General features: G+C 43.4%; 1 protein-coding gene across 6 annotated transcripts in view; it reads right to left on the bottom strand.

Annotated features, from left to right (window-relative positions):
• SYBU (syntabulin) overlaps positions 1-21,080 on the bottom strand; it is a 78,058-nt gene extending 56,978 nt beyond the window's left edge. Inside the window, exons 1-3 of one of the 6 annotated variants that reach the window (XM_044245076.1) lie at positions 20,936-21,080; positions 17,126-17,206; positions 15,182-15,386 (exon numbers count right to left, since the gene is read on the bottom strand). In XM_044245076.1, coding sequence (XP_044101011.1) covers positions 15,182-15,386; positions 17,126-17,149 — 229 coding nt within the window. In that variant the 5' untranslated portion in view covers positions 17,150-17,206; positions 20,936-21,080. Of the gene's footprint in view, positions 1-15,181; positions 15,387-16,504; positions 16,583-17,125; positions 17,207-17,620; positions 17,720-20,935 lie in introns of those variants that run through there. The other 5 variants (XM_044245073.1, XM_044245074.1, XM_044245075.1 and 2 more) reach the window with 5 other exon arrangements.
• Between the last annotated feature and the right edge of the window lie 5,110 nt (positions 21,081-26,190).

The raw sequence follows: 26,190 nt of genomic DNA, 5'->3' as shown, positions 1-26,190 counted from the left end.
TAAATAAAATCTTTAAAAAAACCAAATAAATAAATTTAATCCATCTGGCATTCATTTTAAAATGCAGTGTGATGTTAGATATTAACTTTATTATTATTTTTTTAAAATGTAGGAAATCTATTCTTTCCCCATTACTTTGTAATGCTTTTTGGTAAAATTTTGAAAGCAATGAATAGTTCTTGCAAAATGAATATATATATATATATATGCTTTTGTGCATATATATTTTTAAAATGTTAAGATTGCCTGAAGTGTGCGTGTGTGTGCGTGTATTACATAATTTCTTGATATTTAACTGAAGTGTCTACCAGCCAGTGTCATCAAACTTTTGGTGGCGGGGCGCCTGGGTGGCTCAGTGGGTTAAGCCGCTGCCTTCGGCTCAGGTCATGATCTCAGGGTCCTGGGATCGAGTCCCGCATCGGGCTCTCTGCTCAGCAGGGAGCCTGCTTCCCTCTCTCTCTCTCTGCCTGCCTCTCTGACTACTTCTGATCTGTCAAATAAAGAAAAATCTTAAAAAAAAAAAAAAATTAAAAAAAAAAGATTGTTTAAAAAAAAAAAAAAACTTTTGGTGGCAATTATGATGACCAAGTATCTACTTGAGTATCTGTGCACCAATTACATAAAAGAATAAAACACGAGGTTCTGAAGTTTACAAATAAAATATTTCTTCAAAGTCCAAGCAACAGTTCTAGAGCTTCTGGTTCACTTTTCAATTTAGATCTCAGAGCTCATTTGTTTTCCAAAATGCTGAACTAAACAATTCCAGAAGATGTACTTAAAAATAACATCAGGCGGAAGAAAACGTGGTTTTATGCCATAATGTCTTGAAACATTCAGTTATGGTTTGATGCTGTTCAATCTTCCGTTGCATACTTTGTGGGGAAAAATCATTGCTATTCTAAGGAAACATTACTTTAAACTATTGGGAAATCTAGTTGATTCTCATGAATGACCGAAGCACTTAGAGACCACTTACTCATCCATTCAACAAATATTTATTATCTACTACGTGCTAAACACTGGTCTAGGTGTTTGTATTCTTCCTGCTCCAGATACTGGCATTTCTTAAGACAGTCTGAAAAAAACATAAAATGTCACAGCCTAAACTCATTGTTAATTTGCAGTCAAATGCTCTGCCCCTGAGCTATACCCCCTTCATTGTTAATCTGAACGCTGTGAAATTCTTACCACAAACCATTCAAATGCACTGAAAGGATGTAGGTAAATTAAGAAAATATTTATTAAGTAGCTATCACATAACACTAATTTTGTTTTTTAAAAGATTCATTTATCTACCCGACAGACAGAGATCACAAGCAGGCAGAGAGACAGACAGAGAGAGAGAAGGGGAAGCAGGCTCCCCGCTGAGCAGAGAGCCTGATGCGGGGCTCGATCCCAACGCTGGGATCATGACCTGAGCTGAAGGCAGAGGCTTTAATCCACTGAGCCACCCAGGAGCCCCAACACTAATTTTTAATAATATTTTATTTTATAGGTGGGACAACTGAGGCTCAGAGAGGTTAAGGATTCCACAGTCACACAGCTACTAAGTAACTGACTCAAGATGCAAATTCAGGTTTTTCTGACTCTCAAGTCCTTGTTTTCCCCAGCACTACAAGCTAGTTTCTTTCTAAAATTTTTTACCTATGTTTGTTCCAGAGGAAACAGCAGCAATTCTGGGAAGGCTCAAATTAAAAACAGACAAAGGAAACTGTTAGAGAGATGCCATCCCATAATAAACAGGCCACAAAAATTTGAGGCAAGAAAACTCCTTCTGGTTCTAGTTTTCCAATATTCTTGCTTCAACACAGTAACCATAAAATGCTTGTCATTTAGATAATTTTGCATTCTAGGTTTTGAACAGGAAAACTTGAACTTCTATTCCTTTACCTAATTTTAGCATCCTTTCTGGAGTGAGAATTCACAAGTCTATTAGACTCTACACCAATTTTGCTTCAGTATTACGCAATGTGATAGTACCTAATAGCCAATGTTGAAGTGCAAGAAGCCCATCCATCCATCCATCCATCCATCCACCCATCCATCCATCCAACCAATCATTCCTTCCACAAATAGTTACTGGTTTCCTATTACGTGCCAGTAGCTCTCTAGCTACTAGGGATGTTATGATGATCAAGACTCTCTAAGAGCTTAGTCCTGAAATTTACATTCTGGTGGTGGAAAGAGACAGTAATAAACAAGGAAAACAAGAAATAACGTAGAGAAGATATTTGATGGTGACGTACTGTTTATGAAACAAAACTGGTTGATATCATGTAGATTAGCTAGGTTGGGGGCGGAAAGGCACTTCATTAGACAGGTTGTTATGAAAGGCCCTGAGGAGGTAGCCTGGGCTGAGACCAAAAGAATGAGAAGGAAATAACTGTGGAAAAGGCAAGGAAAAGAAATTCAGGCAGAGGGAACAACAAGGAGTTTGGTGCATTGAGGAAACTGAAAGGAGGCCAGGAAGGCTGAGAGGGCTAACAAGGACTAACAAGGGCTAACAAGGACTAACAAGGACTAACAAGGAGGCTGAAGGGACGTAGACGTCTGAGCACATGCGGGATCTTAGACCAGGAATCCTAAGTTTGTTAAGTGTGCTAGAAGCCATGATGTGCATTAAGCAGATGACAACAGTTTGGTTTGTGGAGAACAGACTGTAGTAGTGATAGTAGGTTTGGCTAATACTAACTGAGCGCCTACTAAGTACCAGGCATGTTCTAAACACTTAACACAAGTTTTAATTAACAAAGTTTAATCCCCCTTCGAGACAGGCAGTAGTATCATCCTGCTTTGCAGAGGGCATCTAAAACTAGGACTAGTATTTATACCACCTGCCAGGGTTGCAGTCAGTAAGTGGGAGAGCCATGGCAAGAATCCGAACAGCCCAACTCCAAAGCCTCCTTCTTAGCCCCTATGTTGTGGTTGAGGAAGGAACTCACCAAAGCAAGTAGGTTGCAGAGGCCCCTACCATGGTGGGAATCGGAGATGACAGTGGTGTGACAAGCTGGTAGCAGGGAAAACTGAAGAAAGGAGATGGATCTGGGATATATTTTAAAAAAATAATCCAAGGCATTTAACTCATGATAATGAAATATAGGAAGAGATCAAGGAAGTTTTTAAGGTTTTCTGCATAAGCATTATTCCACGGTGGTCATTCCTGAGTTGGAGAAAAATGGGTTTATGAGTGTGTAGGGGCTGAAGCCAAGAATTCTGTTTTTGAGAGGCGTGTGGCTGGCTCAGTCAGTTAAATGACTGACTCTTGACTTCAGCTCAAGTCATGATCTTAGGGTTGTAAGACCCAGCCCTGCATCAGGCTCTGTGCTGAATGTGGAATCTGTTTGAGATTTTCTCTCTCCTTCTCTCTCTGCCCTTCCCTCACCTCATATTTTCTCACTTAAAAAAAAAAAAAAAATTCTGTTTTTGATATGTTAAATTTGAGGCACAAATTAACAATGACCTTGAAGATATCAAGTAGGCAGCTGAATAGGACAGGCCGGGGAACATCACCAGCCTATGGCTGAGCAACTTAAAGATGGCCGCCCTTGGGGAGGACTGGAGAAGAGGGCAGTGTAACATTATGGGGACAGGGAGAGCGGGGAGCCAGAAATGGTGCCCAAGAAGTGACTCCAGAGGCAGAAGGAACCTCAGAGGGTTGGAACCACAGAAGCTGAGGAGGAAAATCCTTCCTAATGGAGAGGCTAGTTCAGTTGTGTGGAGTGCTGCCGAGAAATCAAGGAAAATGAGGGCAGACAAGAGAAAGATCTGCCAGCCTGGTCACCCACATCCTTGACAAGAGCAAATGATGGGAGTTTTGCTGTGAAGAGAAGCAGAGAAACATGATGGCAGGCACAAGGAGATGAGAGGTCAAAGGCACCTTATTTTTAAAGGTGTGTATACTCGAGTGACTGCATGTGTGAGCTGATGGAGATGAGCTGGGGAAGGAATGAATGCAAATGAAGCCCTTCCTCCAAGACTTGTCACCTACATCTAAAAAAATGGAGACTGGAATAATTATTTAATGAATGTCTCCCTGGTTTCTTGGAGACAAAATAATCATCTCACATGTAAACATTCCCAGGATTTCTGAGCTATTTTGGAGCTTCGAGTGCTCCCACACGTCACTCTGGTGCAGCCCTCAGCAGTAGAGGAGGATGAAGTGAAGGGAGGCAAGCCTCCATTTCTTCACAGGACTCATGCTGTCTTGGAAACAAGGGCCTCTCCTTGTTTTGTTTGTTTGTTTTTGTTTTTTTTAACCAAACTTCAAGTTGTTGTATTTGTGTTAGCAACCAGAGGGGAAGGAATTTGGAAAGGAAAACATCTTGGTCCCATTAGTTAATGTGGTGTGAGGAAAGACTCTCTGGAGGAGTTCTGGTGAGCGAGCAGTTGGTGTGGAAACTAGGGAACAGGGTGGCTGTGTCACTGCCCCAAGACAGGTGTGCCTGGCAGGGGCTGTGGGGAGGGGCTCTTGTCCTGCAAGCTTCCGTTTCTCTTGCTCTGTCCTTTGGGGGGTTATGATCTTTCCAAAATAGGCATGATACGAATACCTCTGCCCTTCTCTCTCCTTAGCAATATGAGTTTATCTGCAGTTTCTAAACCACACCTTCTTAAAGACTCTGTTGTTTATTTATTTATTTGGGTTCCTTGGTGGAAGAAGGTGGGAGGGAGGGAGACAGGGAGATGGAAAGAGAACTGGAAGGATCAGGAGGAAAAGAGGAGTGAGAGGCAGAGACACAGATCAAGAAGCCATCTTGTAATCTCTTGAAAACTTTATAACCAGGGCGCTGCAAACCACTCTAAGGATACCTGAACTACAGTTAGCTGTCTTGTAGCAATCTAAATATTCTCCCTTTCTGTTCTATTTTTCTCACATGGAGAATTTGAACAGAGTGGTAGGAAGGAGTAAGGGATACAAATGGATGCAAGTTAAGGAAAAAACAATACTCAGTTCCTGCAATAGCTGCATTTGGGTTTTTTCTATTTGAAAAAAAAAATGTCTTAGGTAATATCATGGTATTTACTTTGTTTAAAAAAGGGAACAAAGAGAGAGACAGAGAAATATGCTCATATACCAGCCTAATTCTAGTGATACTCATAAAATAAGATTCTGAATTTTGAAGGTTAAGCCCACGGACAAAACATCCGTCTGAGGAAGAATGGCCGAAGAATGGCCTTCTCCAGGATGATATACGTGCCATCGTCACAATGAGTGAGGGGACTTTGCTGTGCCGACAAGCAACGACATGGACAGGCACTGCCTGGACACCTGGTCCTGGAGGGCAAGAGTTCTGTCATGATTGTCCCTCACTCTAGATCAGCTCTTGGGACAGTGCCCTGCCCACAACAGGTGTTCAAAAAATATTCACTTAACAAATAAACAGGAAGGATCACAGACCATTATAGCATGACCCTGCTTTGACAAAAAGCAAAACAAAATAAATCCTATAGATGTGATTACATCCACTCAATGTGTTTGCACATTTTTATTACTTCTGAGTTTAAAAAGTACAATAATTAGCCTTAAAAATATAATCCTCACAAACACCTCAGAATAAATAGAAGGGTGGGTTAGGGTCCACAGACTCAAGAATTCTGAGGGTTAGGTTAGTGTCAGTGAGGAAAGCGAACTCTAAGAGCACCCACACCAAAGAAGACAGAAGAAAGACTGAGCCAGCCAGAAAAGGGGAGGGGCCCCAGGAAAAGTCACACTGAGCCAGGGAAGGCCTGAAAGATGAGTTTCTGCAAGGATGGGAGTGCGGGCCAGATGAGCCCACAGCTGAGCACTGGTCTGCACTGGAAAGCTTGCTTTGGGTTCCCTAAAGAGAGAGCAGTCATTCAGACCCACAAACACAGAACAAACTGGTCGTTGCCAGAAGGGAGGACATGGGGGGGGGGACGAGAAAAGTAGGTGAAGGGGGAGTGGGAGTTACAGGCTTCCAGCTATAGAATGAACAGATCACAGGGATCAAAGGTCCCGCACAGGGAATATACTCCACGGTATTGTTGTCGCTCTGCGTAGTGACAGAGGGCGGCTATACTTGCGAGCAGAGCATAAGGTACAGAGTTGCTGAACTACTATGTTGTACACCTGAAGCTATTGGAACATATGTCAGCTATATTCAAATAAAAACCAAAAAAAAAGAAAAAAAAAAAAGGACAGTCAGTCCGAGGATGTGACCCCAGGCAGTGGGACCTAGGGCACTCTGTCCAGCCTCAGGAGGAGCAGCAGGGCAGGTGTCTCTCCCCTCTGGCGGGAGAGGGGCTGCACTCTGTCTCCAAAGCAGGAGACAGCCAAGCTGAGAGGCAGGGCAGGTATGGAGCAGTTGTGTGCCCGGGGCCAGCAAAGCCACCTGCCAACGCAGGCATACTCAGCAGCCTTGCATACCTGAGGTGCACCAGGTTTCCTTCCCCTGGGTCAGTGGAAGGAGACTGGCGCTTTCTCAAAAGCATCCCAGTAGGGTGGGGTGGTGGTTCATGTCCAGTTGTAGTCCTGGGAAATGTGGGTGTGTGGCTCTGTGCTAGCTTCCTCTTCACTCCAAACTGGGCTGCTGGTTTTTCTCATGGCTTGCAAGTGCCAATTCGTGAGTGAAGCATTTTCTGATTTTCCTAGCAAAAGATCTCTCTCCTAGCTACCCACAGCACTGGAGTCATGGTTCTATTAGAGAGATTACTCTTTTTGACATTTAGAGATGCTGAACTCTCAAGGATAGGAATGTTTCTTTCACTTAATAAGCCCATTAAGTTGAGTATCGGGTACTGTTCTAGTTTTTCATTCTCCCAACTACGAAGACAGTACACGCTCTCAATAAATTTTATGAGTGAAAATACTTCTCCTGTTCTCATAATTGTGCCTTCTACCAAATTTCAGTGAATACTTATTAAGCAACTGCTGTGTGTCTGGTATAGACACTGTTCCTGCCTTCATGAAGCTTATAGTCTACTGGGGATTCAGGTAACTAAATATCAAATTTAAAAACCAGGTTGGTCATGTGGTGTGACAAAGGAAGCATCAAGGGGCACCTAATCTAACTGTGAAATGTATCCTTCAGCTACGTCCCTGGCTCTGACATTTACCTATAATCACATCCAGCCTTTCTTTTCTTCCTATACGTGTCTTTTTGGGTCCACCCGAGTCATGTTACAAAGTTAACACTTTTCTACTCTCCGCTAATCTCTCTCTCTCTCTTTCTCCCTGCCCCCTATGTGTGTGTCTGTGTATGCCTCTTTTTTCTTTCTTGTCTATTTCCCCTCAGCCTAAAAGCTTTACCAAAATAACCTGTCATTTGATAAATGTCCTATCTTTGCTATAAATGCAACACTATTTTTCTTTTTGGTGTAGCATTCAATGATTTATTAGTTGTGTATAATGCCCAGGGCTCATTACGCCATTTACCCCCCCTTAATGCCCGTCATGCACTTACTTCATCTCCCCACCCACCTCCCTGACCACAACCCTCAGTTTATTTCCCGAAGTCAAGGGTCTCTTATGGTTTGGCTCCTTCTCTGATTTCTTCCCAGTTTTTCCTCTCTTCCCATTTGATCCTCTGCTCCATTTCTTATATTCTACATATGGGTGAAACCATATGATAATTGTCTTTCTGTGATTGGCTTATTTCACTTAGCATAATCCCCTCTAGTTCCATCCATGCCGAAGTAAATGATAGGTATTCATCCTTCCCATTTCCTCTTTCCCACCCCAGTTAAGTTTGTTTTATAAAGTTGTCTACACTCTATTTGTCACCTCCCATTCACATCTCAGCCATCCCTACAATTTTGTGGGATTGTTTCTGCCTAACCTAGTGGTTTTATCCTTGAATACTTTTTAGTGCACCCCTTCCTTAATCTTGCTGTGACATCAGAAGCTGTTGGCTACTTTCTTCTTGAATCTCTTCCCTTAGGATTAGAGACACGATCATTCCTGACTCTCTTCCTTCCTCTCTGAACTCTTTCTTGGTGCTTTGGTTTCCTTTTTCTGTCTACTCTTGTTTTATCTCAGAGGTCTAGCCACGGGCCTCCAATCTTTCTCCAGGCACCGCCCTCGGGTAATATTATCAATTCCCTGGACTTCAGCTACCAACATCCCTGACTTCTCTTTGGAGCTCCAGACCTTTCCTTTTATCTCAAATGCAACACGGCTTAATCTGGCTCCTCAACCTGACTCAGTGTCCTTCTCCCCAATCCTGCTACTCCGTTTGTGCTCATCCAGTGGAAATTTAGATCTAACTTTTCCTTAGGAAAATTTTCTAATTTTCCTAGATTTCCAGTGGAAATTTAGATCTAACTCTTCCACTTGCAACTGATGATGAAGACCCATAAGTTCTAGCCCCCAAACCCTCTCCCATATCATTTTATGGTCCTTAACGAGACAGCCACGATGGCCTTCAAACCAGGCAGGCATCTTGCCATCATTCCTGCTTGCTTCCATCCACTGTCCAACACGTAACCAGAAAGATTTTTCTCAATTCTCAGTCACAACTCTTTCTTGCTGAAAATCCTTCCATGACTTTGCAAGATCTTCAGGAATTGCCAGATGGCAGCCCATGAGCCACAATCGGCTATTGATGGTACTTAGCTGGCAGAGTTCATCAAAAACCTGAATTTTTAAAATTATGAATACTGTTAGAAGGAGCACATGCTGTCCAGGTCTAGAGTCCTCTCTATTGTCCTCTGTGCACGTGGCCTCACTCTCTATATTACGAGTCTGGTTTCTGCATAGATCCTCGATCTCACCAATTGGGTTAGCACAACATCTAAAACCTTTCCTGATGTGGCCTGGCCTTGCTAGTCTCATTTCATGCTCTGAACTCAGGTCTGTGATGCCAAGGCTCATGTTTATCCACTGAGCCATGCTAATTTATGTTTCTTCTTTGAATGCTTGGGTTTGTGAAATGTGAGCGGCCAATGTTGATAATAAATGGAGCAATAGGGCACCTGGCTGGCTCAGTGGGTTAAGCCTCTGACTTTGGCTTGGGTCATGATCTCAGGGTCCTGGGATCGAGACCCGAGTCGGGAAGCAGGGAGCCTGCTTCCCCCCGCCTCTCTCTCTGCCTGTCTCTCTGCCTACTTGTGATCTCTGTCAAATAAATAAATAAAATCTTTAAAAATAAATAAATAAATGGAGCAATAGATTCCAATTATGAGGAAGAAGTGTGTGTAGTGTGCATAGATTAAAAAGGACAGGGAAACAAAACAGGTGAGTCAAGATAGTCGTGTGGGAATTGCATCTAAAGATATGTTATCCCATGGGGCGCCTGGGTGGCTCAATGGGTTAAAGCCTCTGCCTTCAGCTCAGGTCATGATCCCAGGGTTCTGGGATCGAGCCCCGAGTCGGTCTCTCTGCTCCGCAGGGAACCTGCTTTCTCCCCTCTCTCTCTCTGCCTGCCTCTCTGCCTACTTGTGATTTCTCTCTCTCTCTGTCAAATAAATAAAATCTTTAAAATATATATATATATATATATATATATATGTTATCCCACTTATTTTTTGGCACCAGGCTTAAGGCAGTAATTGATTTTTTGACCTCTGTGTTTTATTCATTATGATGGCTTTAGCACAATTCTGATCCTCAGCAGGCATTTAATAAATGCTTACAGGATACTCCATTTTTGTGGAAGCTTGAAAAAAAGTGGCTGTCCTGTTGCTCCTAGGCTATGGTTCCTTTTTTTTTCTCTTTCAGTGAGTCCATTGGGTACTTACCAAGAGTGGACCCAGTATACCTGCTTTCAGTGTACCCCAAATCACCTTAATGCCAAAGAAAGTAAATGCAGAAGAGAAGTGTGCTAGGGATGGTAAATCCAGAGAGAGAGGATTATACAGGAAAATAAAGGAAGAGATTGCTTTCTCCTTCCCCTTTACTTGTCTACCACTTGGACACAAGTTACACCAATAATGTAGGTGTAAAGAATATTAATGCTAAGATTAATGACACGGCAACTGTAAATACAGAGTTGAGAAGCTATCATTTCCAGGGAATGTGGAGGCAATTTCCTTGTGCCGTGCCCTGAGTTTAAACAGCTTGGCTGACCATCGCTTCTATCATCTTTGATCTTTCCTCATCTTGTGATGCCACTGGGGGATTACCGTTCACATCCCTCTTCCAAAATTCCCAAACCCACACAGACCACAAAAGACTAAGGCTCCAACTTCATGAGACACAAGAGTCATCTGGAAAGCCTATAAAATACAGATTCCTGGGTCCTTTCATCCCATGATGATAGGTAAGGGCAGGGCCAAGGCATCTGCATTTTAAACAAGTTTTCCTGAGGATTCACAAGTAGACAAACACCATTCTCTGAAACCGAGAAACAATTCCCATTATTTTAGGACCATCTTAGTATTCTCATGTTAAGTACCATAAATCTGCTCTCAGGCTTGCTCTAATCCCATCGTGATTAACATTTACTGTCCCCGCTGCTAAGTGTTTCTGTTATTAAATAGCAAAAAATTTTGCTCTTGCCCTCTTTGTTGCAGTCACCACACCCTCAAAGAACTATTTCCCTTGTGCCCTTCATTTGTAACCTGTATCACGGGGTACTTACTTCTGCAGCTGAAGCAGCTAAGCACTTGAAATACATATTCCACAACAGTGCCTGGGTCCCCTACTCATTAAAATGATACTAAAGTCTTAGGGTCTTTGTTTTTCTTTCTTCACAGCAGGTTGGCAGGCATTCAATTATAGAATAATTCTGTACTGCAGCTCACTTTAGTTGAAGCTGTTCATCTGCATTCTGATTATTATGTTCAAAGGTTTACTCTATCCAGATGCCAAGTTTCCTCAACTGGACAAAAGCAAAGCAGAAATAGTTCTGTTTGGCAAGGCCTGGCAAATTTTTGGAGGTCTTGTCATGTCACAGCAGGGCACTAGTCAGGTTGTAATTTGCCTTAATTGTTCCTCCCACAAACAGCAACAATGATTACCTCCAGGTCACTGGCACTCGAAGAAGAATTTCTTCCCAGCCACTGTAAAAACCAAAATACTTTCCACAAACACCTTACTCAGGATTCAGCTGCAGAGACTCTTAGAATCTGACCAATTAGGGGACTGACCCGGTACATGTGTTTAATGGGTTAAGTCACAAACTTGCCCATGTATCTGTGTGTGCACCTTAGCAACACGGAAATAACTGAGAAATCACTGGTCTCCCATAAAACCACCAGTGTTCTCGACACATAATTTGTTCCACCTGCCATGTTTACAAGGCACCCCAAGGAGAACTAGAGTAAAACCCGGCAATCCATCTGCCTCCCAGCCTCAAGGGGTAATTATGACCTCAACTAAGACAGAGGAATGCACAGCAGGCTGCTGTGTCAGGTGTGCGAAGGAGGGACCGACTGACTTTATCAGGGAGTCACGGTAGGAAGACAAACCCAACACACTACCACCAAAGCGAAGGGAGAAGAATGGACAGGGGACTCATTCAGTGGGCCACACGGAGGACACAAATCACAAACAGGGGTTTGAACACGTGTTACAACACAAAACAAGGGAGCAGGAGCGTTGGGGAAGGAAGATGCTGGCATGGTATCTTCTCAACCGCTGGTTACAAGAACTGTTTAAAAGTAAAGTGGGCGGGCCCCTGGCTGGCTAAGTGGCTGAAGTGTCCAACTTTTTGAATGTGGCTCAGGTCAAGGTCTCAGGGTTGTGGGATAGAGCCCTGCAGGGGGTGGAGGGGGGCCGGCTCAGCTCTCAGCGGGGGAGTCTGCTTGAGATTCCCTCCTTCTTCCGCTGCTCCCCCCCCTTTCTCTCTCTCTCCCCTCCTCTCTAAAAATAAATAAATAAATAAATAAATAAATAAATCATTAAAAAAAAAGAATAAAAGAGGGGACATGAAAGCATGTTTTGTTTCTATTGACTTACTATTAAATGTACTTCCTTACGTATTCTTCTTCTTTTCTTTTTTTTTAACTTTAGTTAATATTTACCAAGAATATATAATATTTTACTTGCCATGCACACTGAATAGGGCCTGGCCTCCAAGACCATACAAACTTAACTATGCCCAATTAGGGGCACAGTGACGAAGACTAAATACACACTATAAAGGATAGACTGCTTTATCAGGAGAATGATGTCGGAGTACAAAACGTATGTGCCAAGGAAGTGCACAAAACAGGCATATCTGCAAAGAAAGTCTGTTAATAAGAAGCTATTAAAAGAAACGCTCTTTGGGGATACACCCCAAATGAATTGCAAAAGGTCACACACAACTCCCTTCTCTGAAATGAGAGAGATACAACATACAAATTAGCATATAGAATATCAAGTCATTAAATGTTCCTTGTCAAGACTCCCAGGGGAAGATAAGGGGAAGGCAGTGGAGTGGGGGAGGGAATGGAGAGAGTAGGCAAAAATGAACAGGTCACTTTGAAAATACACGGTTCCCAGTCTTTTCATTTCACAGATCAGTAAAATTAAAAGAAAAACATAATGTGGAGAACACACCAACGTGGAGTTGTCATTTGTTTTGCTCAAGTTTAACTGCCACCTACCATCATGACTTTTGTTATGACTATATAAAACAAAAATACAATATACTATCTAAGGAATTAGGAAAGCCAGACTCTCAAAATGAAGGATAATTCTTTATATTAGGGAAATTTAATTTCATGTAAACTCACCACATCCTTCTTTTAAAAACTGAAGATCTTAGAACATACGACGTTCTTCATACTTAATGCCTCTGATACAAATTTGGGGACAGAGTCTCTAGTTTACAGTTCTGAAAATGTACTTTTCAAATTAAATTGCGTCGTGTTCCTCCATAATTTCACTACCTGATCGTAAGACTCCCCCTAACTCTGCACGTTCCCTTTCGCATTAGTGAACGTGATGACTTATAAAGAGCACAAGCTAATGCAGAATGATCGCTGTGAGGCTATGAAGCTACAGGAGATCTCTAAATTATCTTTGTTTAATCTTAGCAGAGGATGGCATTTTTAATGTTTGCCTGTACCTTGTTCTCTAACTTAAATGCCACGATGAAGCCAATACATATTCCGGCCTCAGTGTTAAAGTGGTTGGATTAAAACGAGCTATTTCCCCCTGCTGGTTGGACATGTTGTACATTCTCTACCTCACTGCCTGCAGCTTTAATGCTCCCCATAGTACCAAACCCATTTATTTCCCATCCACCGACTGACCTCCTAAAGCATCATTAACACGCCCCCAAAGGGGGTTCCTGTCAATTTTAGTCAGCGCAGCACTCAAAGCTGTCTTGGGGCCTGTGGGGGCTCCATAGGAAAGGAAAGCAAAGAAGGAAAGGCACCGACCCAAACCTTGGGGAAGCACCAACATAGAAAGATGACGCCTAGGAACAGAGTCATCCATCCCGAGACTGGATGTGAGGCTCAAGACGGAAAGACAGGTTTACAGATGCTCGTAATTAGGCGCTTCTGCCACTCAATTCACAGCTAGTTAATGGCAGAAGGATCAATATCTACTTTCGATTTTCATGTACAGCATTATGGCCTTAGTGGGAGACGGGTCCCTGGGGAGGAGAGATCATCCGAGAATGGGTCTTGGGCGGAGTGAGTCATAACCAAAGTTAATAATCTTACTGGTTTGCCTAATATATTTTCTAAAATATATGTGGAGTTTTTTGTTTTTGTTGTTGTTTTGACCATCTTTTTTTTTTTTCTTCCTAACACTACTCACCCTGAAGTCAGTCATAGAGAAAACGATTATGTGGAGAAAATATCAGGAAAAAATGTGGAATGGAGTTATGTAAACAAAGTGTGTCAGTTTGAAATGACATCCCCTGGGTTCACCCACACTCACTGAGCTCCAAAATGGAGTCCAAGCAAACAGCACTGCCTTCTGCAAACATGGCTCCAGGTTCTAGGTATCTTTGTGTTTTTTTTTGCAAGAGTATCAAGCAAACCATCCGCGGGTCTCCATTTTAAACTAGATTCATGTAATACCAATGGCAAGAAACAAGCTTTAAGGCATTTTGATAGAATTTTTTTCAGAATCAAGCAGAAAATCTGCTTTACAGAGAAAAAAAAAAAAGCTGGCAGCATAGTATTCCTAATGTACAATTTATGCATAGGATAGAATTATTTCATGAAATTATGCAAGGAGTCCATGGACTTTAAAGAAACCTCAAAAAATACATTGATACTAAAAATATTAGAATACTGTATCTTGCTAAATTCAGGAATTATTCACAGCATCCTGATCCACATGTCCCTTTGCATACATGTGTGAGCCTTCTAATTAAATGTTCCCTAAATAACCCTAAAAATTATCCACTATGAAACATTCTTCATTACTTATTAGACAGTCATTCTTTTAAATTTTACCCAATTTTCTAATACTTCTCAAAGAATACAAGTCATTCCAAGTCATGTGCTCTAATGGGTTGTAATGGGCTCTGTCATTGATAATGGTGGCACCTTCAGAAGCTATGAAGAGATTTGTGCCTTTACCAGATGTGCTCACAACTTTAAAAAAACTTCCTTAACCATGCACCCAAACTGACATCGCCAGTTTATCTTTTTAAGAACCATCATGGATTAAGCACCTCTATAAGCCAGGCACTGTACTAGGAGTTCCTTTCGGTCTCATTCAACATCACAGCAACTGTACAAGGTTGATGTTACCATCCCATTTTATGGATGTAACAACTGAGGCTGAAGGAGGTTAAGCCACTTGCCCAAGGTCATTCAGCTTATAAATGGAGAGAAGGTCAGAGATTCCATCAGGTCTGGCAAATTACAAAGCCTGTGCTCTTTTCCTCTAAACTACAAGGTCAGGCTGGCCCTGGGATATAAACCTCCTTGATCCTGACCTCATTCATTAGGAGTTGTTTTGTCTTTGCGGATTCTATAATCAGAAGTAAACAGCTTTGTAAAGGTTGCTATTATAAAAATGCAAGCTAATTCATTTCCCAGATTTATTAAGGAGTCGTTTTCTAAACAGTCATTGAAACCAAAGTCAGATTTCATGTGGTAAATTATAAACTAGAATAACATAGAAAAACAGGTGCAAATGTCCGTCAGGGTCGAACCATATGAAACTGCTGTATGTGAAGGTCAAAAGTGCCAAACTGGTGCAACCTATCACAATTCATCCTAGTAACAGAAGTGTAGACCCAGGCTCTAAGGGGCACCCCCTGGTCCATTCACAGTGCACCAGCAGAGCTCACACTCCATGACTGGAGGGCTTCCCTGGGTACTATACCTGAGCAGAAGCTGTTGCTGCTTATGGTCCTCGCCGAGCACCCGGAGCTGCTGGCATTGAACTCTCTGCTCTCTTCCTCAGAGAAGGGAGACTCAGAGGCTGGGGACACTTTGTGCTGTTGCTGGGGCAGATGGGGCCGCAGAATCAAACGGGGAATTCGGCTTCGGGAAATCTCCTTCTCATGATGCTGTACTCTCTGCTCCTTCTCAAAATTGGACATTAAAAAGAAAACAAAAGGAAACTTGTTTCCCCCTCTTAACCTCTGTTTGTCCCTTCTGGGCTCAGTGTCTAAGAAATCACATTTCTGAATATTGAATTTTCACAGAGCAGTCCTTATCTCGGTTGCTTAAGTGAACACCGAAACTCTGCCTAATCCTTCCAATCTACTGAAGAGCACATACTTGAGTGTGGACAGACACACACACACACACACACACACACACACACGAACACTTTCCATTAGCAGGGAAGCCATTCCATTCACCTATGCTATGCCTAACTCACCTTCCCACTCTGGCTTTCTCTATCACATTCAAGCTTCTGCTTCTCTCAAAGGCTCTTTATTACTCAAAGCACACTCTGGCTTATTCCTTGATTTCCTCTAGACTTCCATTTTGCTCTCCCTGAATTAGCTGTGACAATCTGATTTCTGCTTTCCTATCTGCTCACTAAGTAGACCCCTATACCTGGAACAATTCTTTCCTGATAGATCATGCGGACTTATGTTTCAAATCCCTCCTCTTCCGGCCAGGATCTTAATTATTCATTAATATCCTGGTACACAAGGCTTGTTGCCAACAGAAAAGCAAACAAAAATCCAATACCCAGTAAGATGGCTCCACCTTTTACACCATGTTTGGCTTTTGTTTTCCTTACAGGACACCCAGGAGAAGAGAGTTTTCTCTCTCTCCTTAAAAAAACACAGCATTAAACACAGAGGGCGATATCTTGGTTTTAAAAATGCATAAAAAGTAATATTTTGGCAAGGTTTTCCAATTTTCAAAGAGTTTTCCCAACCATTATCCCATTTGACCTTTACAACCCAGGCCATAGAGAGGACCCCAACTTAAATCCCTATTTACAGATGCGGAAACTGAGGCTAAAGCCTTAGGCAACAAGGCATATCATCTAGAAGCAGAAGGAATCTTAAATTGTGTTTTTCAGGGTCACCACCACCCTGCCTTATTAAAATGGATTCCTAGGAGGAGCTCTTTGCAAAAATCTCACCGCTCCCTCCAACCTCTGCAGCTGAAAAAGGCCTTTCCATTGGGTAACAAATACTATTTGGAAACATGACCTCCTGCCCATTTCCACGACGCTTACCAGGAAGGGTCGCTGCCAAAGTAAACACCTCTGGGAGATCTGCAGAGTGCAGGAGTTGAAGGGAAAGCCTCCGCCTCGGGGAACTCCTGAGGTCGCTCAGGCGTCCACCCCATCCGGGGCGAAAACCGCACCCAGCTTCGGGATTTGTTCTGCACATCAGTCCGCCAGCAGGTATCACGTCAGCCACTCTCCGCACACCGCAGACCCTGAACCAATGCTGGGTCGCTGACATGCAAGGGACCTTACTTCTCACTCACCAGAACACCCAATCCTTTTTATTCACATCACACTCCGGACATCCTCTGAGAGCCAGATCCCAAATCCCCAATTTCAGGAGGCGGGATTAACCCTCCAAAGCCAATCCTTTAATCCTCACGTCCACCCCTCAAATCTTTTCCTCTAGTACCATCTTCCCATCTCCTGGGTCTCATCACCTGAGCAAACGCTCCTCTGCCCTCCCAACGTCCCCACTACCTCCTTGTCCCCATCCCCCGCGACTCTGAACGCCACCCCTCCAGCCCTCACCTGGCTCGCCCGCTGCCCCGCGGTGCCCACTTCCCCTCTCTCTCTCCGGCGCCCGCGGACGCTGCCCCCAGCGCCCGCACGACGCGCCCTCCTCACCTTGGTCTCTCGAAGGGGTCCCATCGCTCTGCTGCCCACCGGGTCCGCGCGCCGCCGCTGCCGCCGTCCAGGAGGAGGCACCTGCGGGCACGGGAGCGAGGACACTGCGCTGAGCCGGCGCGGGTTGCGGGCGGCGGCTGCTGCGGGGCCGACACGCCGCCGCCACCGCCGCCGCCACCGCCGCCGCCACCGCCACCGCCACCGCCGCGGCTCTCTCGGCTCCGAGGGCGCGCCCCGGCGCCCCGCCCCGGCCGGACACGTGGTGCCGCGGCCGCTGCCCGCCGCCGCTCCCCGGGCGCCGCCGCCTCCCCGCCGCCTCCCTCACCTGCCGGACCCCCGGGTGACTCGTCGGGCAGCCCGACCGCCCGATCTCGCGGCGGGCGCTTCCCCCCAGCGCAGCGCGCCCCTCCCTCTCTGCGGAGCCCGACCCCAGGGGGCTGGCCAGGGGAGCGAGCATCTCCAGCCGGGAAGTGCCCGACCCCCTCTCTTCGGCACCTGGGGTCCGGTTTGAAGGGGGTACACGTCTGATAGCAGAGCGGAGAAAAACTGCGACATCACCGAGGGCCAAAATGGAGAAAGTTTTCCCCTCGCGGCCCCTCCCTGCCATCTCGGTTTTGAGTCAACATACGGCTCCCCACAATTACCTCGCCCGAGAGAGATGGGGCGGGTCCCCCTGCTCCCGGACCCCAGCCAAGCCAGTGCTGCAGGACTGACACAGCATCTCGTTCAGGGATCTCAGAGGCCGATTCTCCTCGGGGGATTTGCAACAGAAAGGGCCAGGGAAAGAACCGTGAGGCTGCTTCCCAAGGACTTGGGGGAGCCAGACTGTTTTAAGCTTCAGAGCAGCCTTTTCTCCATCTCTGCCCTGCAGCGGCTGGGAATGGGCCCCGGGGCATACTGCTAGGGGAGGGACACTACGTTTGAACTCAGCACTGGACTCCTTCCCAGCTGAGTGCGTTTATGGTAAAGTTCTTGACCTCTGTGAACTTCAAAGTTTATGCTCCTTAAATTGAGGGTTGACAATAATATCTACCTCAAGGGTAGCTGTGAGGATTAGAAGGGGCAAGCAAACAGCTGTACCCAGTTTATGGAACAGAGCTTTACAAGGGGGTCGTTAAGTCAGGTCCAGGTCACCCTTCAGTATTTGCTGAGGCCTCCTATCTGACAGGCAGAAAAAGCATCTGTGAGGCAGACAGATTCGTTCAACTGAGGAGTTAAAATATTTTGAGATCATCAGCTGGGTCACCAGTAAGGTCATGGGCCTTACTTAGGACACCTGCTATAGTTAATCTTCTCTAGTGATGGAACTCAACATACATGATAACTTAGATGCCCTTCATTCAGAAGTGGAGGAAATTCTAAGCAGCAATGTGGATGGGAAACAGTCTGATCTTACCCCCAGTGTTGTACACGAGGGGACTATAATCCTTGAAAATTGTATTTGAGCCACCACCATCCCCATTTGCCTGCCCTCCAAACAGCATTTTTCTGAGTCTTTCCAGTTTCAAATCCAGGAATAAGCAACGTGAGTCGAAAGCGAGCCTGAAAATAGTGAAATCAATATGCCCTTTTCCTATATCCCTAAGGAAATTTTATCCCATACATCTTCAGGTCTTTTCAATCTACTTAGACTTCTTAAACAGTGAGCTTGGTAATCTTAGAATTCTTTATTTGGAGGGAGGAGTGATTAATTCCTACTTTCTATAGCTGCACTGTCTTAGATAAGGACTTCAGGAAAAGTGATGATCCAGGATGATTCCTACAATCGACTATTTCCAAAATTATGAGCCCAAGGATATATACTATGGCACAGGAATAGACTGTTAAGGGCAAACGGTGTTTCTGAATTCTCTACTGAGAACTGAGAATTGAGTCTGGGGGCCTAAGAATAGAAACACCGTGCACTGAGCTGTCCCAATCAGAACCTTATTCTTGACTTTTTCATCTCTCTCCTGTGGCCCCCACGTAGCAAAAACCACAAGTCATCCCCATGCTACTCTAATAATAATACCTTGAATCTGAATATTTCTGTCCACTGTTTAACTCTACGGTCTTCATTTAAAATCTAAACCACAAACATCCCAGATTATTGCAGTAGTGGTCTAACAGGAGTTGTCTTGCTTCCAACCTTGCCTCTTCTTCCTTTCTTGCCAGTTTTTAAATTTTTCCACAAGGCCTTTCAGAACAGCCAAATAAAGCCGTGTTTCTTTATTAAGGCTCATTAATGACTTTTCGGTTGTTCTCCCAAGCAGTACTCAAAATCCTGAACGTAGCACAGAGGCATTTCAGAATCTAGTCTTGTTTACTTCTCTGATCTCATTTGTTGCCACTCCTTGTCCACCCATCCCCCACCTCCACCCCTTGGCTACTCTGCCTCCCCCCACACGTGGATAACTAACTCAAACAGTAGAACTTTCAGTTCTCTGGAGGTATCATGTTTTCTTTTTCCTTTAGACTGTTCACATGCTAGTCCCTTTGTCTAGAGCATTTCTTCCACCTCACTCTCCTTAATCTCCTACTAGACTCCTAAAGATACATAAATTTCACTTTAGAGACAGCTTCTTCCAGGAAATCTCCCCTGATCCCTCAAGGTCTGTCCTTGCATATTTCCAGGATACCTGTTTTTAATGTATCCCAGGAGAACTGATATGATCTTCTATCAGAATTCCCTATTCATCTGTCTCTACCAGGAATCATAGGCAGTGCCTAGTACGGGTCCTGTCATACAGTAGGCACTCAGTACACAATAGTCCAATGAACAAATGCATGATTGACTGAATTCTCGAAACCCATAGGGTCTCATCAGTACAGCATAAAGAAAAGAGACCCAACTTCTGTTTTGCAAATGACTCCTAAAGCTGCTTCCAATATGTCTTTGTATTTGATGATGGGGTGTGTGCCTAAAAAATCCAACATGTGTTCAGTGAAAGCTTTTACTGCAGAAGTGCAGGCAGTGAGAGGCTGTGTGGTGGCCCTGCTGTCACCATAGCAACGCTGCTGAGGGAAAGGCTGATGATTTAGTGTTCTAACGTCTCTTAGCTCTGTACTTTTGGAACCTAAGCCTGTTTTTCTGCTGTTCTATAAGGCAAGTTGTACAAATGATAATATCTATGCCGTCTTTAGTTTCATTCAAGTGTTTCTCAAGTCATTAAGAATAATGTCTTATAACGTTTGTGTTACACCATCAAAGAGATATAATCTAATATAGAGTATTATATTCATCTTTCATCTGCTTTAAAATACTCTAATGCATCATTTCTGTTTCTAGTTACTTATTTTGTTGTTTTGTTTTGTAATTTTGCAGTTTTTCCTTTAGAAATGAATGTAATGCTGGTTTTTAGAGAATACTGACTGCTTTAGAAGGCGAGAGCCCTTCAAGATTATAAATAGTATCCCTGCCCGGGTCTCAGAAAGAATAGGAGATAGAATGTTATAGATTGGGGGGAAAAGAGTGTGTATGGGTAATTATGCCCCCAAATAGGAGATATATTATTTAATTCTTTGTTTATGTAAAATTTATAATTAAATGAATAATGTCTTTCATTTACACAAAACTTTATATTTTCAGAGCTCTTTCACATCTATAATCTCATTTGAGCCTCACAAAAATCCTGTGAGGGGCATGTGGCCAATCCCTGAAATCAGATGTGATAAAGAACAGGTTTTTATCGATAGGAACCTCCCCCCCAACCAAAATGCAAACTTAACAGAAAAGATAATACATACAAATGCACTGCAAAGAGAAAACGTCTGCACCATACAACCGAGACCCATCACAGCCCCCCACATCCGCTCTCTCTCACAGCTCACCTGCCTATGCTGAGGGCTTCTCTCGACTCAGTCAAGGCTGACAAAGCACCATCTCCTAATCCTATCAGCTGTGGGAGCTAGCGCTGCCTTCTGTCTCAGTGACCCGATGTTGGGTGATCTGCACAGCAACAAGAAGCAGCTGACGTGCTTCACAACACGTCATGAGGAGAAGAAACTGCATTCTGGAGCATCCTGGGATTTTTTTGTGGTGGGGTGGAGACCCATATTTTTCTTACCGGGGGGAAAGCTGCCCATTTTCCCTTAGAAGCGTGTGTGAGTGATCAATGCTCCTCTTACTGTATGTGTGTTATTGTCACTATATGGTTAAGGGATTTGGATGCCATAAAACTGTAATGAGTAGAATTCTTCAAGATCACTCCCTGAGGAGGGGGCCCGGAGAGTAGGGGACATAGAGGGCAGTGGGTAACCTGCCAGAACTACCAGTGGGTTCACAGTATGTCAGTTATCTCTGCTCTGCAAATGGGTCTTCAGTGAGAGGCATCCTTCAGATGAACAGGAATTAAGGGAAAGTCCAGGTAAACAGGGAGAGGCTGAGGGTTGGGGGCTTTAAAGGATGATGCAGATATAGTCTTCCACCTACCCAATGGGGTAGCAAACATGAGGTAATCCTCCCCAAATGCCATCTGCTCTTTGTGGCCTTTTGCCCATTTTTGAGACTAGAGGGAGATACTAGCCAAAGACATAGGGATGGTGATTGTATTGAACAAACTGGGAACACGTGTTTGAACAAGTACATATATACTTATTGGGACAGTAGATTAGAAGGACTGAAACTGAGATGCACTGGAAAGTATGAGAGTAAAGGTTGTCATCTGAATAGGAGAAACTGAGTCGTGACATTTCCTAATAAAAAGCTTCAAATGACTAGACAAGACAGCAAATATGTGGGTCTTACAGACTTGTACAAAGGGCAAAGAAAGTTATCTGTAAGGTAGGCATAGGAAGGCCTAAATCCAGAGGCTGAATTCTGAGCTGAGAAAAGTTCATCCTCCATTCTTAGTAGAACAAGAGACCAGAAGCATGAGAAGCACTGGGTGGTTAAAAGCTGCCTGAGCCCAGTGGTAGAACTCCCTACGGAGAAGATGAGGTTGAGACTCTTTTCATACGAAGCAGGGGAAGAGCAGGTAGCCCAGATTAGAGGCTCTGAAGGATTCATTCAGCATCCACACCAGTCTTGGTTTAGAAAAGAAATTTATAATCTGTGTTCCCAGAAACGAGATCTCTGGCTAGATTTGAGTTACACTAAGATAAAAGAATCTGTTCTCCATTATATCATTTATTTCCATGATTTTGTGCTTGTTTTCCGCTCAACTTTCAACTAAGTGTTCTTCTTATTACTACTCATGTAATTTTGCCTTTATTTCTACCAAAAGATGGGAGGGAAGGATTTTGAGATTGTCTACTCAAAGGGTGCCAGTAGTATTGCAAGATGGAGCAGAGCGCCATCACAGCAGCTGCAGAAGTTCGGGGGGAAACCAAGAAGCAGCTGCAGAAGTTCGGGGGGAAACCAAGAAGCACCAAACCCCAGGGGAATTTGGGAGTGGGGTGGGGGGAGGGGTTGCTTGATTTCCACCTCCTAGGTCATTGCTGTGAACCCTCTTCCCTCATCACCTGAAATCCTGTGACCTAATGAGTAAATTTAGTCCCTGCTAAATTTCCAATACACTGCAGAAAAATCTGTAGCAAAATATATCCAGAATTTAGGAACCTAGCCGATGCTTTTCCATCTGCCTGTGTCTTCTTTAGCTATTTCTAGAGCACTATTCCATCAAAGAAGAAAACAAGTACTTTTCTAAAAAGATAGCTTTAATATTTTCTTTAATATTTTCTTCTACAAAAACCATGCCAGCAAAATTTTGAAAAAAAAAATTACTCATAATCTCATTATCCTAACATCAATTATCCATACTCCTTCTGTTAGCATCTTTGGGTGTTTGTTTTCAGGCTTATCTATGGTGCATCAAAAACAGGACTTTTAAAATAAGAATAAAATTCTCACTTGGGGCCTCGTGATGCCATCACGTCTGGCTGTTTCTGGATGGCTGTGCTAAGCTCCCATGCCCACTGTTTTCCCAGAAGTTACCTCTGTTTTCCTCTGATTGGGCAAGGGTATGAGGCTCTTGGTCCTCCTTACCACTGTTGACAAACAGCTGGGGCTGCATCCAGAAACTCAGAAGCTCAAGGTAGCTTCCCAGGTTCCTGGCCCTAGTGTTTACTGGCCCAGCCAAATATTTCAGGATGAGCTGCCAGTGGTATGCTAAAGAATAGCAAATTCAAGGGTTGAGAAATGACCTCAACTCAGAGGATGATAGAAAAATATCTGTGTTCCTTTCAAATAGAAGCCCAGCTAGTAACCCGCTATAAGGTGATGCTGATTCAAGGGGCCACAGGAAAGTGAAAGGAGTTTCCGGAAGTCAGCAAAGATAACTATACTTAAAAAAAAAAAAAAAAAAAAAATGAAGTTTAATAAAGAACATGGCTTCTCATATCCCATAGGGCTGGTGAGTCCTTTTTTGCCTCGTTGTAACTGGTAGTCTTAGACAAATAGTTTAATCCCTCTAGGACTCAGTATATGATAAATGCATGTTAATTAGAAGAAGAAGGAAAAAGAAAAAAATGGAAGGAAGGAAGGGAGGGAGGGTGGAGGAAAGATTGGTTGTCTGGAAGGTTATGTTGAAACCAGTTAATGTCTTTGGGAAAATCAACTTCTCTGATCCTCATTTTCTCACCTATAAAATGGACTTAATAACAGTAATTACTTCATAATACTGTTGCAAGGATTAGATAAGAACATATGCAAAGCCTATCATTTATGTTAGGCACATGGTAGAGCTTAATAGATACCCTTTCTTCCTCAGGATCAACCACCATTTCTACCTCCTGTTTGCTTTTTTCATATTCTCCATATCTCGAAGATTTTTATTTTAGCTTTTATTAAAGAGAAACATTAAGTTTTTCCCCAGGTGACTTATGAGATAGAAAGAAACTGAACTTTTCATGGGAAAAGATATTGACAGGACTTTTGTTCCCAAAGTAAGATTAAAAAGGTAGAAGGCATAATAAATAGCGTGATTAGTATTTATTTCATTCCTATTCTGAGCCAGGCACTGGCTCAGGCACTGTTTCCAGAGTATTAAAAGATGAATGGTATTTCCTGTCCTCAAGTATCTCACAGTCCAATAGAGACATGGGCAGGGCCATTGGCTGTTACACTACTCATTGTGTTAACATCCTGACAAATGAATGCCCTGAGGGTTTGCCAGTGTCCAAGTTAGTCCGGGTCTGAGGCTTCCAGGGATGAGTTTTGAAATGAATTTCAAGGGATGAATAGGTCCTTTTATAATTTTGGCTCCTTTAGAGTTCCATTATCTTCTTCTCTCCTGTCTTTTCTGTCTTCTTTCTTCCTTCCCCTTCCCTCCCTTTCCTTGACCTTCTCCCTGCCACCCCCCACCCCTTCTTTTTACTCTGAGAGACCTGCTGCCCTACAAACTGGTCTTTGCTGAATTGATACAGAGAGAAGAAGCTTTAGGTTTCCCCTTGAATCTTTACTGTTTGACTGTAACCTTCTGGAAGAAATGGGCTTGTCTCAGAGTTCTGATTACCTAGTATAGCATCAAGCACATACCTGGTGCTTCAATCAATATTTTAATTAGCAGTAATATTTAAAATTTCAAGAACACCATGTTATACTGCCACCTATTGGTTCATTAGTGAATTTTTCTCCTGACAGGTGAAGTCTGGTTTGCAACAGTCTGTCTTCATAAAAAACGTTAGCAGCGTCTTTATTCAAACTTTCATCATTTTCAGAAAATTTTCAAAATTTAAGGCTACACATAACTGAACACCAATGACTAGACTCACTATCCAGTGGGTATGGGATAATAAGTATGTGCTTTGTAGTGTGATCCTTAATGGCTTGTTCAGAATGGTTTTCTTTTCTTTTATCTCCTGAGCCACCAAAATAGACAATCAAAGTGAGCCATTTTGTAAGTCACATTCAGAGAGTCCCTACTGTCTGTATTTCCAGACATTTTTCTTAAAATTTTAGACTCCATATTTTCTGAGCAGTTTTAAGTTTATAGAAAAATTAAGCAGAAGGTATAGAGTTTCTATACATTCTTTCAAAGGAAAAAATATAGATCTTCTAATTTTGGACACAATCCATTCCCTGTTTTTTTTTTTTCTTAATCTTTGGACACAATCCATTCCTAATTAAACACCAGTTCTGAAGAAGGTAGAAGTAAGTGCCTATAAAATGATGGATCTACACCCCTCACTTCTTCTCTGCCCTTCTCCATACCCTCTACCTGCATGGTTTGCCTTCAAGATCTTTTAACTTCATGGTGGACTCAAGGCCAAGACTTCTGGACCTTTTTCAGATACTCTGAACAGCACTACCTCGCCCTGAAGCTGAGCTTCAGGTAAACCCCACACACCTGCGGATGGATGACACAGCTAGCCCTTGCTCTCCAGCTGCAGTGGGACCTCGGTGCTGCCTGGCAATCGCTGTATGCCCCTTGGTCAGCATGCTTTCCTATTCTCCTCAGAGTCTCCTTGAAACCCCCACACTTCAAATCTACCAGCCTACAACCTCCACTCTCATGCTATGTCATGCCCTTATCTCCTGATTGACAGATAAAATAAAAGCTATTAAGAAAACTCAGTCTCTCGGGACACCTGGGTGGCTCAGTTGTTAAGCATCTGTCTTTGGCTTGGGTCAGGATCCCAGGGTCCTGGGTTTGAGCCCCTCATCCAGCTCCCTGCTCAGCAGGAAGCCTGCTTCTCCCTCTCCCCTCCCCCTGCTTATGTTGCCTCTCTCCCTGTCTCTCTCTGTTAAATAAATAAATAAAGACCTTAAAAAACAAAAAACACCCCACTCAATCTCTTGCCTCTAAATCTACAAATTGATCTGCTTTCACCCCAACCTCTATTTCTGGTCCTTTAGAATGGAAGTTATCCCTCTTCTTACAAGGGTAATTCCTCCGCTTGGGCTTTGGATCCCACCCTTTCCACCGATTCAACTTATCTCATCAGTCAGTCCTTCTAAGACTCCAGGTTTCTATTTCCTTATCTGTAACATGGAATAATCACAGCACTTACCTCATAGGGCTATTAACATCAGAAGAGTTAATACACATGAAGAACCTGGAAGACTGTTTAGGGTATATTAAGCACTCAATAAGTGTTCTCTGTGATTATTAGCTATTTCTCCCTTTTTGGTTGTTAACTTGAGC

Source organism: Neovison vison, chromosome 4 (assembly GCF_020171115.1).
Source record: "Neovison vison isolate M4711 chromosome 4, ASM_NN_V1, whole genome shotgun sequence".
Taxonomy (NCBI): Eukaryota; Metazoa; Chordata; class Mammalia; order Carnivora; family Mustelidae; genus Neogale; species Neogale vison.
The sequence above is the reverse complement of the archived record's forward strand: the minus strand, read 5'-3'. Positions and strand labels throughout refer to the sequence as shown.